This window comes from Cyclopterus lumpus, chromosome 10 (assembly GCF_009769545.1).
Source record: "Cyclopterus lumpus isolate fCycLum1 chromosome 10, fCycLum1.pri, whole genome shotgun sequence".
Classification (NCBI taxonomy): Eukaryota; Metazoa; Chordata; class Actinopteri; order Perciformes; family Cyclopteridae; genus Cyclopterus; species Cyclopterus lumpus.
The window spans coordinates 15,048,871-15,068,081 of NC_046975.1; the positions used below are offsets into that span (position 1 = coordinate 15,048,871).

General features: G+C 40.9%; 1 protein-coding gene across 1 annotated transcript; it reads left to right on the forward strand.

The window, feature by feature from the left end:
• The first annotated feature begins 9,954 nt into the window (after positions 1-9,954).
• rom1b (retinal outer segment membrane protein 1b) lies at positions 9,955-17,915 on the forward strand. Its single transcript, XM_034544259.1, has 6 exons — positions 9,955-10,127; positions 13,977-14,156; positions 15,198-15,440; positions 16,096-16,283; positions 16,773-17,019; positions 17,664-17,915. The coding sequence occupies exons 2-6, from the start codon at positions 14,007-14,009 to the stop codon at positions 17,913-17,915; spliced, it is 1,080 nt and encodes a 359-aa protein (XP_034400150.1). The 5' UTR covers positions 9,955-10,127; positions 13,977-14,006.
• Positions 17,916-19,211: the final 1,296 nt, after the last annotated feature.

Genomic DNA, 19,211 nt, shown 5'->3' on the forward strand with positions numbered 1-19,211 from the left:
GCTCTGGAATAAACTGTGCCGTTTGAAGTCGGCTTTTTTTTTATCATTATACTCTCGTAACATTCTGCTCTATTTAATTTTATAACCAAGACTCATATCTTATCGTCAGCGCACCATTGAACGACCATATTTGCGGTCTCTTTAGGAAATAGCCTTGCGGACATGGATAACCTTGTAACTCGTCAAATCATGACCACGACGGTTGAAACACTGTAGTTACCTCACGAGGTATTCAAATCAACCAATAGCTAACAGTTACACGCTGCTACGTCACGGCTCCCAACTTGAGCCAACTCCTGTTACCAAAATGAGAAGAACCAACTTGGATTGGCTCCATTATAGAAAATATAATTAACCGGTATATAACGTTACTTAGAAAAGTCAGGTAACGCTAACTGCTTTCAGGTTTACCATCGTTATGGAAGTTATACCTGGCTCGCGTGGCCTGCGAGTTGGCTCTATAACTAGTCGACAAATAAAAAAACCTCACGACGCTGACATTTTGCCCACTTCAACAGAAACTTGATACTAAAAAACAGACGTATCGTTCCGAGGGCCTAACGTCCACTGTCTCCGACAACAATACACAAAATTAAAAAAGTATCACGTAACGTTAAGTCACGTTAAATCAAGACAGCCTCGTCCCTCACGACCGAGAATCGGGGACAATAAAATGAAACAAACAAGATCGGTTTAACCTGCCCGCCTCACATCACGCCGAATTCGTATCAAATGCTGTCTGAGTTAAAATGGAGTCAATGGCAGTATTTATACTGTTTGGGTGATCCGTCTACGGCAAGAGAAGGTATTCATCCATGAAGAAAAATAGTCCTACTTTTACGCTCGGATAACGCTTACAAAAGCTTATTGTGGCTTTAGGTTCGAGTTCAAAACAGAGAGTTGACTAAAGTAAATGAGAAAACTAGACTATGTGGGAAAACTAAAGTTTAACACACATCGTGACTAGATGCATGCGGAGCTTCTCCCATTCAAATCGGCTCAGTAAGACAATGAGTTAGTAATGCGTTTTAATGTTATATTTTCTGCTAACCTTACTATTTGGAAATGAGTTTTTTACAGTGAAAAGCAACACGAAAACTAACAGACAAAGCAGCTGACGTCACGCGAACGGCTGTGCGCATTAATCGTTACTTGTGTGTAAAACGGTCTGACAAACCGGACCAAACTAGAATGAGGTTGTGTTGCCGGATCTCATTCCCTTTTACTGCAATGATAAGCTACTTGTCATTGACAAACAATAAAAAAAAAACAGCCAACTCATCCCCTATAAGTTGGATGGCTCATGTTCTGTAACGTGTGTTCCTTTTTGTAGATTTATTCATTACCCTAAAAGCAGCAGAGGGTGGCAGTCTTTTTTATTAAATGCATCATGTACTTTCAAAGCCTCAATTATGTTATTTTTGTTGTTAATGTCCATTTAACCTGAACGTGAGCGATTACAGTAGCAGCGTTGGTGTTGGCTGTTTAGTGTACGTGATAAAACTAGCAATATCTATAAACACCTAGTTCCTGAAAAATGTGTTGCTCTAAAAAGGGTGGAAAATTACCAGACTGAAAGGCCAAAATGGGAGTTACTTGTACTCACCAGCAGAGGGTGCATTATCCCTCCCCCTCCCATTGTTTATCCTGGACTGGACAAGTCTGGGCAACCTCCCATATGTAACTTTTCTCTTGATGGCTTTCTGTCATTGACACAAGCATTCCTTGTATGTAAAACTCTTACTTTCCTTGCAAATAAAGTATTATATCCGGGACACGCATCCAAACTCTATGCGTCTGGTGTTTCCTCTGAATGAATTTGGAATCTTGTCCATCTTTACGCCATACTCATACTAATAGTCATCAACAGACAATTGGAAACTGGAAACTATGTAATAGCTTATTACTAGTTTAAGTTATGCATTGGGCAAACATTCCCAATTGGGATTAGCTGCTTTTCTTCTCATAGTTAATTGAAGATCTTTGGGTTTTAGAATAAATAACTCCATATTCTAAAAACATTCGCCAAGAAGGACTAGATGTACACCATTTATTATTTGTTGACAATCGCTCAAGGTGAATTCAAAGGGTGGGCAGGATGACTCACTGCCATTGATCAGCAACAGCCGGGTGTGGGGAGTTGTCCTCTGTGTGAGTTTCAGCCCCTCTCCCAATGAATTGATCTTTGTCATGTTGTTACACAGGAAATAGTCACACATATTAGAAAAAACATGCCACGCCAGGCTTTTAATGCTGAAGGCTCATCAAGACCTTTGTGTGATACTTGCTCATCAAAGTCATTATGAAGGTGTTCTTCTCAATTTGCATTGAGTGGCTGTGGGTTTGTGTTAGAAGCCGTGGAGCGTAATCAATTGTAATAATGACTGGGAAGTTTTGGAAGATGGAAGCTGTATCAGCGGTTGAGTTGTGAAATATTCAGATACTGCACATCACCACAAATCAGGTCAATTGAAACAGTTAATTAATTAAATAACCTGAAAATGAGTGATGTTTAGGCCAAACCAGAAATTAGATACTTCACAAATCAATGCGCTTCATCACGTTGATTCAAAACTCATATACAGTCCATAACAGTCTTGCTTATGGCTTTGCAACATTGTCAATATTTATTTACAACAACCGCAGACCCAAAAGGGATAGCTTCCACAGTAAACATTGTATGACATAACCTCTGATTTAAACATCCCACAGTATCTATCGTCATATCGCCCTCCCCTCCTAAATGTGATCACATAGGCCTCATAAACATAATGGCAAACCCTCCTTCTGCAAGATATATCAGGGGTTAAATGAAGCCTGTTATAGATCCTGTTCCGCAGGGCTCGGTTCGATTGTCTCTTGTATGTGGACAGCTCGTTCAATGAGCTGTTACATCAGGCAAAATCAAGCCACCAACCAGGAATTCATTCATTATTCTGCAGCCAGTCTCTGAGGAAGTCAAACAGAAACAATCCGACAACTGGATACTTTGTAGAAACACTTTGAGATTTTTCTTTTGTTGAGACAGAAACTTTTTGAGGACCAAACTCCTTATTATGGTTTAGATTATAATTAGTTTTTCCACAATAGCTCACCACATGCTGTACTTTCATTTGTGGTCAGAAACAGCAGTAGATTACTGTCCAGTCTGAAGCTGGGATCTCGGCGGCTGATATTGACAGACAAGTTATAGCCATTTAGAGAAAAAGAGAATAAGAAAAAAGAAACGAGAGGAAACAGCTGAGTTCCCCATCAGTGCCCCTCGTCAACCCAACCAGGACCCCACAGTCTACCACCAGTGAAGAGACAAGTGATGGAGAAGTTCTTTAAGCCTGTTCACAGCCCCTCTGGCCCGGGTGAGACCAAGCAGCGGAAGCACAACCATCATCATCATCATCATCACCTTCCCAATCACCAAGACCCTCAGCCACACAGGTAGGATGCTTTATTTCACTCTGATTTACATTTATTTCTAATGGCATTTAGAAATACAGTCACATTTTAGGCATTTCTAATATAATACTTAGTATAAATTACACATAGGCATCTGCATTTTAAAATCAAATATACAAATTCTGGTAAAAGTTTTAAAGTTATAAGTTTTAGATCCCTGGGTCCTTGTGTTGTAGGTACACAATGTTTGATGAGACAGACAGAAACACAGATGAAAGTCACGGGCACCACCATCCCTATCAACATGGTCGCTGTCTCAACAACAGCCCTCATCACGACGCCCGTCAACGCCATCAAATACAACAGTTTCACCACAGCGAAGAGGACAAGATACTGTACAACCACAGCACACCTGTTACTCTCTCAAGGGCCTCTTCCTCTTCCCTCTCTTCATCCTCGTCCTCTATTTCCTCATGGTACACAGAGGAAAATGCAAATGATCCATTCTCTCTTCGTCATGCGGAGCAGCCACAGCACTCCCTGTCCTGCTCCAATATCTCAGATGTGCACAGGGGCTTCAGGGAGGAGGAGAGCAGCACGCCCATTGTCTTTGCCACCATTAAACATGGCAAGAACGGCAACGTTTGTAGTAAGACACATGAGAGTGTACAAAAGAGGGGAAAGCAAGGTTTTGCTTCTCTTGACCGAGGTCTAAGCAGAAGTGAAGAAGGCCTCCTTCAGGGTAATGAAAGTGATCTTGGAGGAGAACAATCCAGGGTACGACACATCAACCATGGACACCTGTATAAGGCAGCTAGTTTGAACCGAAGCCTGGCTTTCAGTGAGCAGGACTTTCTGTTAGGGGTCTCCAGGGGCCCCAAAAGAGCCGTGTCCTCCAGTCAGCTACCCTGCAAAGGCATCCTCAAGATTAAGGAGCCTCACGCTGACATTCGCAAGGCTAAGTCGATGGAGGTGCTTTCCCCAAGAGTCTCCAAGGGACAAGGTCCCAGTGGACAGAAAGGGAAAGGGACCCCTCAAGGGGAGAAAGAGCAGGCCAAGGCAAATTTTGTGCAGGGAAAATTGAAATTCTCAGCCTTTCTAGATGAGATTACGAAACAGGTCATAAGTCCGTCGGCTCTCACCATCTTGGGTGTGAACAGTGATCAAGGTACTGGGAAGACACCTGCCCCAGCTCAAACATCTGGCCCCGTCAAGCCTCAGCTCCCTCCCAAGAAGCACAGAGAGAGCTCATTGGAAGACAGGGAGCAGCGCCCGAGACAGGAGAAAGCGGCTCACAGCCCTCGGAAACAATCAGGCTGCTCCCTTCCCGACAATCTGATCTCATATGCAGCGAGGAACCAGCATGGTAGCCCCCCGCCTCATCACTACCCCCACTCCCCCAGCCACAATACTCACCAGGAGAGCAGCCGTAAAGACAGGAGGCCGTCGCCTACTGGGGGCTCCGTGTCAGGGGACAGATATGTTAGAAGTAGCCCTCACATGGATGATGGCACCAGCACCAGCCCTGAACCCAGCCAGCCCAAACAACGTCGCCAACGCAAACAGCAGCCCACTGCCTCCCACAGTCAATACACACAACACTTCCCTCAGCACCAGCCTCAACCGGTGCACCCCGGCCCTGGGCACAGAGCGAGTGAGGGTGTGGGGCCAGGCATCGGATCTGAGTCTTCCTCCACAAAATCTGATTCCCCCAGGGCCAGAGACACGGCCTCCACAGCTAGCAGCTACACCTCGGAGCAGAGTGGTCGACACCAGTCACAGCAAGGGAAGCAGCACAGGGTGAGTTTACTGTTTCAGCTCTTTTTAATAAGGTACACTCATATGTAGTGATGGGAGATTTCAGGCCTCAGATCATGAATCCATCCATCCATCCATTTTTCAATACCGCTTATCCTCATTAGGGTCGCGGGGGCACTGGAGCCTATCCCAGCTGACATAGTGCGAAGGCAGGGGAAAGTGAAATATCACGTGTACAGCGCACAAACCTTTATTCAGTTTAGAAAAGTCAGGACAGATGAAAACTTGTTTTGGTTGATAACATCATGGTTAAATGTTATAAACACATGTGCTTTCTGCATTCTGTAAAAATGTCAGGACTGATTTATAAAAACGGGGGGTAACATCATGGTCGAAAACATTTTCAACACATATTCATCGGACTGGGTGATGTGTTTTTTCTAGTTATTCAATAAATACATAATCTATGTGAAATAACCACATGGTTTGTGTGAATGAAATACTTGACAAATGAAAAGTACTATTTAGCAGTATTTTCTCATGTAATTAAGAACTTTAGTGCAAAATAATCAGATTTGAGATTTGAGTTAGTATACGCCTATTATCAATTTAGACTAAGTGATTGTGTATCACAATATCCTGATATATGATTTCATAACAATATGATTCCATTGACAGAGAAAACGTTTATAGTATTGAATTATCGCCCAGTCCTACATATTCATGTATACAGTTAGATTCTTTAATAAGCTTGTTTCTCTACTGTCCTTCGGCAAACTTTGATGATCGCAGTCGCGATAAGTCACAATAAGTGACAAATAGATTACTTGTCATTCCTAAGAAATATACCCCAGTCCTTTAAATTATATTTGGACATTTTACAACATTCATCAAATATAATTGTAAACCACGAATGGCCTTCATTTGGTTGTGAGAAAGACACAAATCAAAGAGTGTCATATGCTGTCATGCGTCAGACTCGAAGGAGACTTTCTGAAGAAGAAAGATGAATCATGAGTCTAACTATAAAAGGAGTCAGCGATGAAGCTCCTGAAGGCAACACACTGCCCTGAAGGGCGGACAGAACCGGAGGAATGTAGTGTTGCTCCTCTCTTGCAGAGGCAGTAAGCTGAGTCACAGGCTGCGTGTGACGTGTCAAACACGACGCACTGCAAGCTGAGTCATTCCTCAGCAATGCAGCAAACGCTAGTCTTGTGCTTTGAGAGCAAAATACATTTGGAGCGACCCGACACCATCATTTGAAATGGGGGTTGTTTTTCAAGGCTCAGCTACTGTATGTTCTGTGATATGGTGATATTGTCAGAGACAGTATTAATCACACATCACATCCGCTTTCAGTATTAATGTGAAAATGTAAAATGTGAGAGTGAGTTGGTTGGATAAGTATCACGTTGCTCTTATGTAATAATCTGCTCAGACTGGCACTCTTATGTACTGATAAACACACACACACAACATTACATAACATTGACTTTCTTTTTCCATTTGGTCACTGTGTATGATTTGGTCTCACTGAGTTTGTCTTGTCAAGTTAAGGTTCAGTGAATTCACACGTACATGTACATAACCACACACATAGAAAGGGGCTAATCGATTCTATGTCCGGGAGCAGGTCTGCCAAAACTCAATAGTTTATAAAATCTGTCATGTCCTCAGTAATGGACTGGTGACCCATCCTGGGTTTTACACAAAGGCTCCTGTAATGTACATAGAAAATAAATGGATGCATGTGATGGCAATATTCTTAGTATCGTTCTTTATATATCTACGCTTTTTCATTACAGCACCAACTCCAGAATCAGTCCTGAATTGCTAGGGTTGTTTGTATCTTTGCATGTTGTATTTTGACAGTGATATGTTTGGCATTGTTTGGGCTCTACTCCAGTAAACTGAGATTAAAATGAAACAATGACCATGAGGTCGAGTGTTCACATTTATATTGCCCATTTGACTTTCTGAGGTACAAAAAAAGGGCCAAAAGTTTATTTTTCGAAACAACGTGCTGGAGTACAGTGGCGAAACAAGATGGTCTAAACACTTGTCTTCTGTATCTCACGAATCTTAAGTCTTCTCACCCTTCTTCTATTCTTTTTCTAGGACATACTGTATGATACCGACCATTTCCAGTAAGTGTGTAATATACTTTCTGTCTGCTCACATTCCAGCGCAGCTTTTCAGATGTCTCTCTGTCTCATGCTGTCCTCTCTCTGTCTGTCTATCTGATGGGTCAGTAGTTATTGATCACACTATTGAGCATCCTCTTTCTCTCCACTCTTGATTGGACAGGAAAAGTTGCGGTAGTTATGGAACTGTTTTATACAACAATATGTTGTTAGAAATTTAAATATATGACGGAACAAATTAAGAAAGACAAGACAAAATAACATAAGCAACAAATGAAAGAGGACTTTTAACATTTAAACTACTACATTTTGTTATTATACCAAATAAAATATTTGTCACTCACATTTTTATTGATGCAGTTCCACTCATATGATTTTGTTTTATAAATGGGCACAGATTGATCTTGTTTTTGTTATTATTATTATTTTAAAATATGCCGCTGACTGCCAGACCTCTGAAGGTTGTTTGAGAGTCAAAGCTCTTTTTCATGAGGGATTTATATAATTTAGCTTGAGCCTTATGTGTAGTAATGAAGTTTGATATTGACATGATGTAAATTGTTGCATGTTTTTACAGTTAAAAATCCCCCAAATCCCCCAAACTTTCTGACCATGCACAATGAATAGACTCACAAAATGGAAGCATGTGACGGAAGGCCTCATCTTGAATATTTCTTTAAGTCATTACTGCCAAATGACTTGATTTCAGATCTACTGTATATATATGTAAGATATCAAAACAGCCCATTTTTTTTTTGTGGTCCAAAAAGGCATCACCTCTAAATACTCTCCAGGATTTATATATTCTGTGACAAAACTCCATCTCCCATCATTCCTCTATGTTTAGGGCGCTGCATGAGGAGAATACAGATCTTCACCAGAACCTACTGCAGACTGTGGTTTGCATTGAGAGCCTGGAGGCGGAGTTGCAGAGGACTAGGGACGAGCTCAGCCATGTCAAGGAGAAATATAAAAGGTTTGGTATCATAAACAGAACACAATTCAACAGGCACAATTGATTTACATTGTTATTACCCTATATGACTTGTGTGATAATAAGATTCTACCACATGTAGTACGATGCAGTACATGAAGGACAACATGCTCCTATATACGCGACTGAAATGGTGTAACGGATGCACACATATTGACTTGAGAACCAAAACCCATCAAGTCAACCGTTGGCTTTCCATAACAATTTGGTAGATTACTTGATCGTTGGAACATACTGTACATTCTCCTCATTGCATTTCTTTTGAGTGTTTTGGTTCTGCACTGACCTCTTTTCCCCAGCCAATAGAGACAGGGGTCCGCAAGGCATCTGTCATGTCCCTTCACACCCACCCTGTCAGCAACTGGAGTGAATGGTCACCTCACCCTAGGCACCAGTTGGGCGTCAGTTGTTACATATTTGTTTTGGAGAGTTAGTGAATGCCAGTTGGCCTGACAAACAACTGTCTTTAACCCCAGAAAAAAAATAAAAAATAATAATGATTATAGGTATGTTTTCATGGTTGTCATTTCTTCTTTAATCTTCTTTGGTTCTCTGTGTCTTTTAGCCTTCTAGATACCCACACTGGGACCAAGCAGGCCAATAATCTACTGGGGGAACATCTGCATATAGCGGTGAGAACACCAAGGGGCAGCATGTAAAAGAGGGACCTTATACGGTATTCACTGCATTCACGATCCATGAGCTACTTTCATGTAAGTCTCACCTGATTGTATGTCTTGGTGTGTGTGTGTGTGCAGTCAGAGAGCCTGACCAGTGAAAGGAAGTACCTACAAAACCTTGTGTCACAGCTGAGCTTAGAGTTGGAGGACGCCCACAAGACCATCGCAGCCCTGGAGAACATCAATGTGAGCACAGTGCCGCCTGCTGGACATCCATGCACACTTCAGATAGCAGACATTTGACTAAATACACCATTGGGCTGAATCATTCTTTTCCAATCCTTCTTTAGGCATGTCATTTCAATATTTCAAATGGAATATTATGAAACCACATCACTCTGTGCTCATGTTATCACAAAAAACTATGTTTGCAATTGCACGCGTGTTTAAGCCATTTTCACTGTCTCATCATATAAAGTGATGTTTCCTCTTCTGTTACATGGACTTAACGCAGAGTGAATGTTTGTGTGTCTGGATCTCAGGTGCCGTGCTTGATAAAGGAGTTATTGGAGAAGCACTTAGACTCATCTGCGTCTATCCAGAAGTTTGTGTCGACTTCTGCTCCAATCAGCCATTCTGCCACCTCCACGAAAGCAGACGGCCAATCCCACACGCCTAAAGTGGAAGAAGCTCCACATGATTGGGTGACGAGATCAGAGGCCCGTCCGAAAAGGGTCACAGCCTTCATACCATTTAAACAGGTGGTGCCAACAGCAGTATCTGAAGGCAATCTCTCTGGTCAGCATGAATCCTGCCACAGCCCACCTTTCTCTGTATCTGACATCAGCACTGCTATCTATAATAAAATGGCTGCCAGTTATGCTGCCAGACCAAAACCTCTCTATCCCCAAAGCCAACAGCAGCTTCCCCTGGGCACCAACCACGCCGACACCCGTCCAACGCAGCAGGCCCGTGTGGGCGGTGACAGCTGGGGTGGGAATCGTGGGGGAAAGGTAACGCTCTTGGAGCAGGATGTTGTGGAAACAACCTCCATGTCCGCCCAGCAGATCCTGGATGACTTCCTGCAGCAGCTGCAGCCCTATAAGGAGGCGGGCCGAGGGAAGGAGCAGCAGGGTGTGCAGGAGTGGGCGGGAGGAGCGGAACAAACAGGCAAAGTGGACGAATGAAAATGTCATCCAACAACATGGCAGAGTGAATGTATGTTCTCATCTTATTGCATTGAAATGGGGTTTTATTATATATATATATATATATATATATATATATATATGTATATGTATATATATATATATATATATATATATATATATATATATATATATGTATATGTATATATATATATATATATATATATATATATATATATATATACATATATATATATATGTATATGTGTGTGTTTGTATTTATTCATTTATGTATCTCCAAAATACCAGATATTGGGGTTGTATATAATATTTGGAATTTTGGGTGTACTGTTAAGGATTTTATAAAAAAAGGAAATTCTTTAATATTCAAACATAAGAATTGCCTAAATGTATGTATTAGAAATGTGAACATGCAGTAATAGAGAATATCCACACAAGTATAGGGAGCTATTTCCAAGTATCTATTATAAATATATTTCCATTTAAGTCGTAACTTTAATTAAATGCCATTTGCTGTGTTCCCTTACCCTGCTGCCCTGTAATTTCTCTCCAGTTTAACAGAGAACATGCCAATCACATAACATGTCACTTGCGTACGTCTTCAGTGTCACTGTTGAGTATCAAAATGGCCTCTGTGCTTGTATGGAAGCCAGTGTGAGGAGAGACAATTACACAAATAACTCATCCAGTGTTGCCTATGTTTATAGACATTGAGTTGATGTGGAGAATTGAGATACATGCTGAATATTAGGATCCATATTAGGATCTATCAAGATAGAATCAGCTCTTAATTTAAGGAGTGAGCTCAACAGCTACAGTTGACCTATTAGTACAATGAAATACCAGGTTTTTAAATGTAATTGGTATTAAAAACATTTTAATTTATGTGAGTTAGCAGTGCTATCAATTGATGTAACTTAATAAATGACAGAGACTGATGATAAAATGATAAAACTAACAACCTTTTAAAATCCAACACAAGCAGCTGCAAAGAGAGACCCACAAATATCTGCTTTATTCTGCTTCTAGCAGATGACATAAATAGTCTTCTTTCAACAACAGTTTTATTTTTTACTTAACAATAATCATTCAACCAGGCTTGATATTTCTACAAAGAAATAATATTTGTTTGCACTGTATATTTAATAATAACTGGTATTCCAGACCAAGGAAAACTGCAGTTAAATGGCTATAAAGTAAAAACAAAATGTATATATTTACTGATTTATGTAGAATAGAATTTCAAATGAGTATAAAATTAAAAATGTACAACTTTACATGCAGAAAATTGGGTAAATATTAATTATGTACATAAAATACATGACACGTGGTGGCCCTACCGTTCTGATATATCTATATAGATATATATATATAGAGATATTGGTCGGTGTTTAAAGCTGATGTAGTGCGAAGAACAACAATGTCAAAGTATTGTGATGTAGCTTAGAGTGCAGCAGCGACATATTCATGTTATTCTAATCTGTATAGCCCCCATCTCCCATTAGTGTACATGTTACCCTCTGAATTATGCAATTATGAATACTGCTAGTCTATTAAAAATGTAACTGTGTCATGACAGTTGTTCAACCAATAAAAATAATTATCTTAAATTACTGCAACATCTCAGATTACAGTTCATGTATTCATTGTTTCAGATTCACTCTACTTGTTTACTTCACACATCATTTTTGACTAATCCTTCTTTATATAACAGAGACAGCTTTGCTCTTCTTCGACCCTTAACATTAGCTGTACTACAAATGTAACAAGCACGGGGGTGTGGTGGCTAGACAGGCTTTCGATGTGGAGCCTGCAGTCTCCCCGTGTGAGCGTGGGTTCTCTCCGGGTTCTCCGACTTCCTCCCACAATCCAAAGACATGCATCTTAGGTCAATTGAAGACTTTAAATTGCTTGAATGTGTGGATGGGAGTGTGAATGGTCGTCTGTCTCTATGTGTCAGCCCTGCCATACATAGTCTGGCAAACTGTCCAGGGTCTCCAATGTCGTCTGGGATCCAGCCAACATGTTGGATGGACAGATCGACTGACCAACATCGGCATCTCTGCCACTCGAGAGCTGAGTAAGTTCACTCATTATATCAATATGAGTCTCCATCAACCTCAGTATTTCAAGACATAACTGGAGATGTGATTAATAATAAAAGTGGGTAAAGAAAATCAATGGATAATATATAGATATGAGGTGAGGGTTTGATTGAGTTTTGTGTTTGGTTTGTTGTGAGAGCTGGGGACACAAGACTGGCTTCAACCTGACTACAGCTCTGACTCAAGCTGTCATAAATATTTATAACAACAGTTTAATCCTATTGATCCAGCCCCATCAACTCCCTCCCTATTGCAGAGTATACATAATCCCATACAAGCACAAGTCTCCTCTTCAAAGTACTATTTTTACTTCACATAAAAGAGTCTCTGCTACCATCCTCCACAAAATCCTTGAGATAATTTTGGGGACAAAAGTCACTTTCTCTTTTTGTCATACAGTTGTATATGTCGTTGTAATGCCACTTGATAAATAAGTCGGTTTTCTGTTTTATAAACTTGGAATTGGCTAATTTGTTTTGTATGGATTTGGGTTGAGGTCTGCTAGTTGGGTAAAGGTGTTTGTTAAAGCAAACATTCTGCAGTAATGGAAAGTAAAAGTTACATTTTGAGGTACTAACTGTATCACGACCACTCAGAATTATCTTGTGTACCTTTGGAGGGACCTGACCCTCAGGTTGGGAACCACTGAACTAAACTACCAAACTGTGTATAAAGTATAGCTCCATCTCGATTTGCTACAACAGTAAAAAGTTGCGTACTGATGAAAGAGTATTCAAAGTCTTATAATGTCATCAATAATTACATATCAGTCAGAAGCCTTAAGGCTTAAGTAGTATTTTGATTTACTTTAAGTAGTGTTACACTGTTGTATCGGTACTTCTACATAAGTGAATGATCTGATTGCTTCTTTAGCCAGCGTTTGAAGTCAAATCAGGAACCTTTTAGGTATGTTTTAAGTCTTCATTCTCATATCTTACTGCATATCTTATTATACAGTAAAAACATGTATTGCTGCTAAATTAGATTTACTTCCCACACTCCAACAATCTCACGATGTGGCTACCATTGAACCTCGGCCAACTGCGTCTATGTATCTACTCGGTCTGTGAGGCGTCCATAGTGTCCAGCCTGTGCTGATGGGTCTCAGGTAAGTCCACCTGTCCTAATAGTCCAGTAGTCCCTCCCATACTATATGTGTCTGTCAGAACATGTTTGCTGATCACACACTGGCCTGCTTTCCCATTGGCCTCTGGACTTTAATAGGATCCCAGGGACTCTGTTTGGGGGATTACGGCTCCAAACTCTCGACTTTGGCCAGTCTCTGTGTCCTCCAACCATGGGAACAGTGGTTTAGGGGGTCACCGCACAGACCCAGACCCAGACCCAGAGGGGCGCCATCAAAAGACAACATCACCTCAAGAGGAAAGAATCACCTTGAAGGGGGTCTACGGCATAGTGACCAATCAACTTGAGGGGAAATCATCATCTCTGGAAAACGAAATACCTCTTATCTTCTATAATTAATTATTGAACTATTATCTAACATTTCCCATGGTTTTTCTGCACTGATTTGGATTATAAATGATCTTTTTGGGACAATTTCGGCATCCATGTGAAAGCGTTTGGATTATCCTCTGAAGTCTACTGTGTCCTTTATCATCTGAGGGATCTACCTGCTTATCCCCTCCACCTGGAACAATTTAGATGAGCTCAACCTGCTAACAACTCATAACAAGCGCGAGGTCTGCAGTGACCACTGTATTTCTGGATTGAAACAACATTTTTGACCACAATTGACTGAACTTTTCCTCTCTTTCTCCTCTTCTCTTCAGTCTTTGTTAATCGGTGCATGGTAGAGAGCCATGGCGCTGCTGAAGATAAAGTTCACCCAGCAGCGGAGGGTGCATCTGGCCCAGGGCCTGTGGCTGCTGTCCTGGATGGCAGTGATGTGGGGGGGCGTCATCTTTTGTCTGGGGGTTTACCTTAAGACAGAGCTGCTCCGTAGGGCCGAGGTAGGGAGATGGAAATACACTGATATCCACACAGATGATTACAATGTCAACTTAAAAACTTGAGTTTAAGTTTAAAAACACTGGATTTAATTCATTTAAAGTTACACAAACATAGGTTTAAATTTGTTGTTTACTGAGTATCCTGAGTTGCCGCTTATCGGTGACTTTTATTTCAACTTAGCTCTTCAGTTTAATCCACAAACACAAACAAGCAGCACACACACAATACCAGTGTAAACATGCACACAGGGACACTCATGCATGTTAAGTCGTGAGGACATTGTGTTTTATAAAGCCGTTATAAAAATCAACATTTGTTTCCAAAGTCATTGGGGTTCAATGTGTATTGAATTTAGGTAACGTGACCAGCAGGTGAAGGTCATGGCCTCCACCAGCTGTCATTGTGCTAGATTGATCACTGATTGATTTGGATAGGTTGCATGCAGTGATATGCAGTGGGCTGCACAGGAAAGCTGCAGGCCATGAACATATGGCTTCAGATAGTTATTGATCGCCAACAAGAAATTCCATAATCTCTGGGTTGTGTAGCAAAGTACTTGTTAAATATATAATTTAGACAGTTCATTTTGCACTTTACTACAGATCATTGACACACCTGACTATCCCATAATCAGAGGACGATGTTATTGTCCTGAACTGAAATATGGCTAGATAGATTATTACGAAATTATTATGTTCCAGAATTAGTTTTTTAATGGATAATCGTAAAAAACAACAACAATGGGGCAAAGGTGCTTAATGGCTGACAGGTTATTAAAAACTCTGCCAAGAATAAACTCAGCTTATAATTGACTTTTGCTTTAACCAGGGCAAATATTTAAATGTGTTATCAGATTGCCATAGTGGCCTTTGCATCAAGCATATCAGCAGCTAATTTAAGCTCTTGGCTGAATTGATAAGGCTAATTAAATGCAGAATTATTACCTGATAAAGTGTTTCGAGGAAATTACAAAGTGACCTGCAGTTGGCTGCTGCTCTTGTGTCTAGAATTGTCTTTGACTGTGCTCTTGCTTTCTCGAGGTGATGGACAACACAGAGATCCACGTGGTGCCCAACATCCTGATGATGGTGGGCCTGGCCTCTATCGGCACCAACTGGGTAGCCAGTCGTGTGTGTCAGGACTCGTTGGACCCGACCCGCTTCCCCCGTTGGAAGGTTCCCCTGCTGGCTTGGTTTGCTGTAGCGACGGTGCTCTGTTGCCTGCTCATAGCTGTCGTTGCGCTCAGCTACGCCCTGCAGGGAAGCCTGGAGGAGTCCCTGAAGGTGGGGTCACCAGTAATGATTGTGACAGATCAAGAGGTAGAGGAGGTGTCAATAGATGTCTGTCCCATAACAAGATGGTGTTTTCTGATCCTCAAGCAAGACACATATCTTTGACTGTGCTCTTGAGCTGCTGTGAATGAGAGAGCCAGCAAACTGCCGTAAATGAAAGATGAAAATTGTTTTTAGGGGGTTAAGTACAGAGAAAGTCTCATATTCTTTCAAGATCAGCGATGAATGCAGATAAGATTTTTTTTGTAAATGGAACACAACTGTGTGCATTGATCAGTATAACAGAAAACATTCACCATTGTCTGGTCATTTCAAACGTATTAATTTATTAACCGACAATATAGTGAAGGATTAAAGCTCTCATCCTTGTTTAAGTGTTGCACCGAGACCAGAAAGTCTCCTATTGTTTCAGGGATGTCAATGAAATAATTTACAATGGGAGAGGATTTAACCAACAAAGAAGAAGTAATTTCATTAATTGAAATAGATTTCAAATTAGAGAGAAAATCTTCTTCATATGTCAAATTCTTTAACAGATATACACAGAAAACAGATGTATCTTCGAAAAACAGTACAGTAAAACCTTTGTTGAAAACACCAGATAAAGCAACTTCTTTATCTTTGTCCTCTCTCTCTCTATTGTCAGGTCGGCCTGAGGAATGGCATCCGGTTCTACAAGGACACAGACGTGCCGGGCCGCTGTTTTCAGAAAGAAACCATTGATCGTCTGCAGATGGAGTTTCGCTGTTGTGGAAACAACAACTTCAAGGATTGGTTTGAAGTGCAGTGGGTCAGCAACAGATACTTGGACTTCACCTCCAAGGACGTCAAGGAGTGAGTGAATCACAATACAGGGAACATAAAGTTTATAGATGCAGGGCGGTGGGAGGATGAAAGAGAAGAACCTGGAGTGTTGAGGGGTTTACAGGGGAGAGAGGAGAAATCTAGATGAATGGCAGATAAGTAGACTTCACATCCAAAAAGGTCAAACAATAATATAGAGGGGATGGAGGGAGAAAGAGAATGATTTTAATGTGGAGGAAGAGTGTAATAAAAATAGATCTGGCCTTTACTTTTAAAGAGAATGATAGAAATGGATTAAAGGTTGGTCATGAAGCAAGCAAAGAAAGGTTGGTCAAAGATGAAATGATTGAAAAGGAATGAATGAACAGAAAGGTTATGACACTTGAAGAGAGGGGCTGCTCATTGCTTGCTAATGTTAAGTGTGTATTGAGCAAAAAGTCAGGCCTTTAACTTCTCTCTACTCTTCCAATCGGTTTCGATCATCTGTCCTCTCAATGTTCCTGCCTCTTCTGTCTTCAGTCGTATCCGGAGTAACGTGGACAACCGTTACCTGTTGGATGGCGTTCCTTTCAGCTGCTGTAACCCCACCTCCCCTCGCCCCTGCCTGCGGTACCACCTGACAGATAACAACGCCCACTTCAACTATGACTACCAATCAGAGGAACTCAACCTGTACAGCCGCGGTTGTCGGCAGGCGCTGACCGACTACTACATGGAGCTGATGAACTCAACTGGTCCTGGTGTGTTGTCAGTCATCTTAATACAGGTGGGATACTTGATGGCATGAACATAAACACACACAGTTATTCTGTCCGTGGTGGTAAAGTCACAGAGCGGTCATTTAACCGTCACAGAGTGAGACAGAGATACAGACACACGCACGCAGAACAATGTTTGAATAATAATTGTCTCCTGACGCACTGACTGCCATGAAAAAGCACCAGGAAGAAAATCTCACTGACACACATTGATTTCTATCTTTTATTCAAACATGTACTTTCATTCCTTTGCTAAATAACAATATTGACAGCACACTGTCAAACAAGGCCTCAGGCAACAGGACACTCATACACATGTTTGACAGTGCATCATTACACACCGCCTACAGCTAAACAAACAATCTAAACTTTGAAATGCAGAGCCTCACCATGGGGCTTTTTCTAGTCGTCTATGATGGCAATAGATGGCTGCCATGCCAAGAGTTAATGAGGCCTCATGCTGAGTTCTGGTTAATGTCTGATTTTCAAGCAATAGATATAGCCCAAAGACCAAACAAAAGGTGAAAGAGGATGAATTAGAATAGAAATGAGAAAATATTTTTTATTTAAAACTGACTAACAGTTACACCAAATACACTACACCAAATGAGATGCAGTTTTGACATCCTTTGAATTGCTTCTTTCTGTCCAGCTGTCAGTGCTTCTGAGCTTGCGGTACCTTCAGACAGCTGTGGAAACAGCGATGGTTCTGGAGGACCCAGAGGGCGACAGCGAGGGTTATCTCCTGGAGAAGGGTGTGAAAGAAACCATTGAGGACCTCAAAATCAATGCCCTCACCATGCTAAAGTTTGGTCAGGTTGACCCCAACGCTGCAGAGGGGTCATCTGAGGTTGCAGACGCTGAGAAAGATGAGAAGGATGCGCCCCCTAGTCCTGCAAGTTAGAGGGGAACAACTGTTGAGCTGAGGGGGAACGGATGGTTTCTTGGTTGTGTGAATCGGTAGGTGGCGGGTTAAACACCTTTGCCACAACTCTCTCGCACATGGCCAAAACAAGTCAATAAAGAGGGAATCTTATCAGGCCCTGCACAGACACTAAAACATCTCCTCTGTGAAGGACCTTGTGGATGTGTAACCATCAGAGAATCTGGCAAAGAGATGTTTAGTACTTTTTGTTGTAACTAGAGAGTGCGTTCAGTTTAAAGAGGTGTAGTGTTCACACACAGACACATATTTAATATGTTTTGACGTTTGGCTCAAAGCTGGAAAAGCCATCACATGATGCTGAAGTTCATCTCACGAGAACTGTATTATTCATCGCACGGCTGTAGAGTTTATACTGAACTGCAATGAAATGCTTAAGAACCTGTTAAAATGGCACTTGAATTATATATTAAAGGTAGACGTTTTTAACTGCTTTGTAGTGTTGGCCTCCATTTGTACAAAAAGTAATACAATAGAGGAGCGAATTTATGAGAATGGGTTATCTGAGTTCAGTTCGGAGATTCGGATTAAGTGTGTGTGTGTGTGTGTGTATATGTGTGCATGAGTGTGGTGCCCTGCATGAAGCTGTCATCTTGTCTATTCTGGCAGCTCGGAAACAATCTGATAATCCTGATGTGTTAATCCCCGCAGAACTGCTGCACAGGCAGTTACAACACACATGCTGTCATGCAAGGACAGACAAAGCAGACGGATACAAGATGTTGAAAGTTATTTTATAAAGCAAAACTTTTTTTCAAATTCTTTTTATTTGCAAAGTATATAGCATTGTGATCTGTCCTAGCTACCGTGTGCTCATTCTTCTTAAATAAAACTCTATCACAGAATAAGGTTAGTGAATGTTTTATTTGAGCAGATAATCATGCTTTCAGGGGTTGCAGAAAAACATTGAATATGTGGTTTTAGGCTTTGTTCCTTCAAAACTGTCAATACTTCAATTATTTATATTACAGTAGCACAATGGGAAGTAGAAGGATATGTATGGTAGTTTTCTTAAAAAATTAATATAGCAAAGTGAATAGCCTATACAATTAAAAAAATAAAATAAATTAATGAATGCATACAAAAAAGTAAACAAACACAATATTTACAATTTTTCATAGTTACTACAAAGTACTACAAATGAAGATTCCTAGTAATTAAGTGAAATATGAAACCTCAAAGATAAATAGGAGCATCAGGTTGGATATTGAGAAAGATTGATATGATATAACAAATCCACATCACAGCTAGAACGAC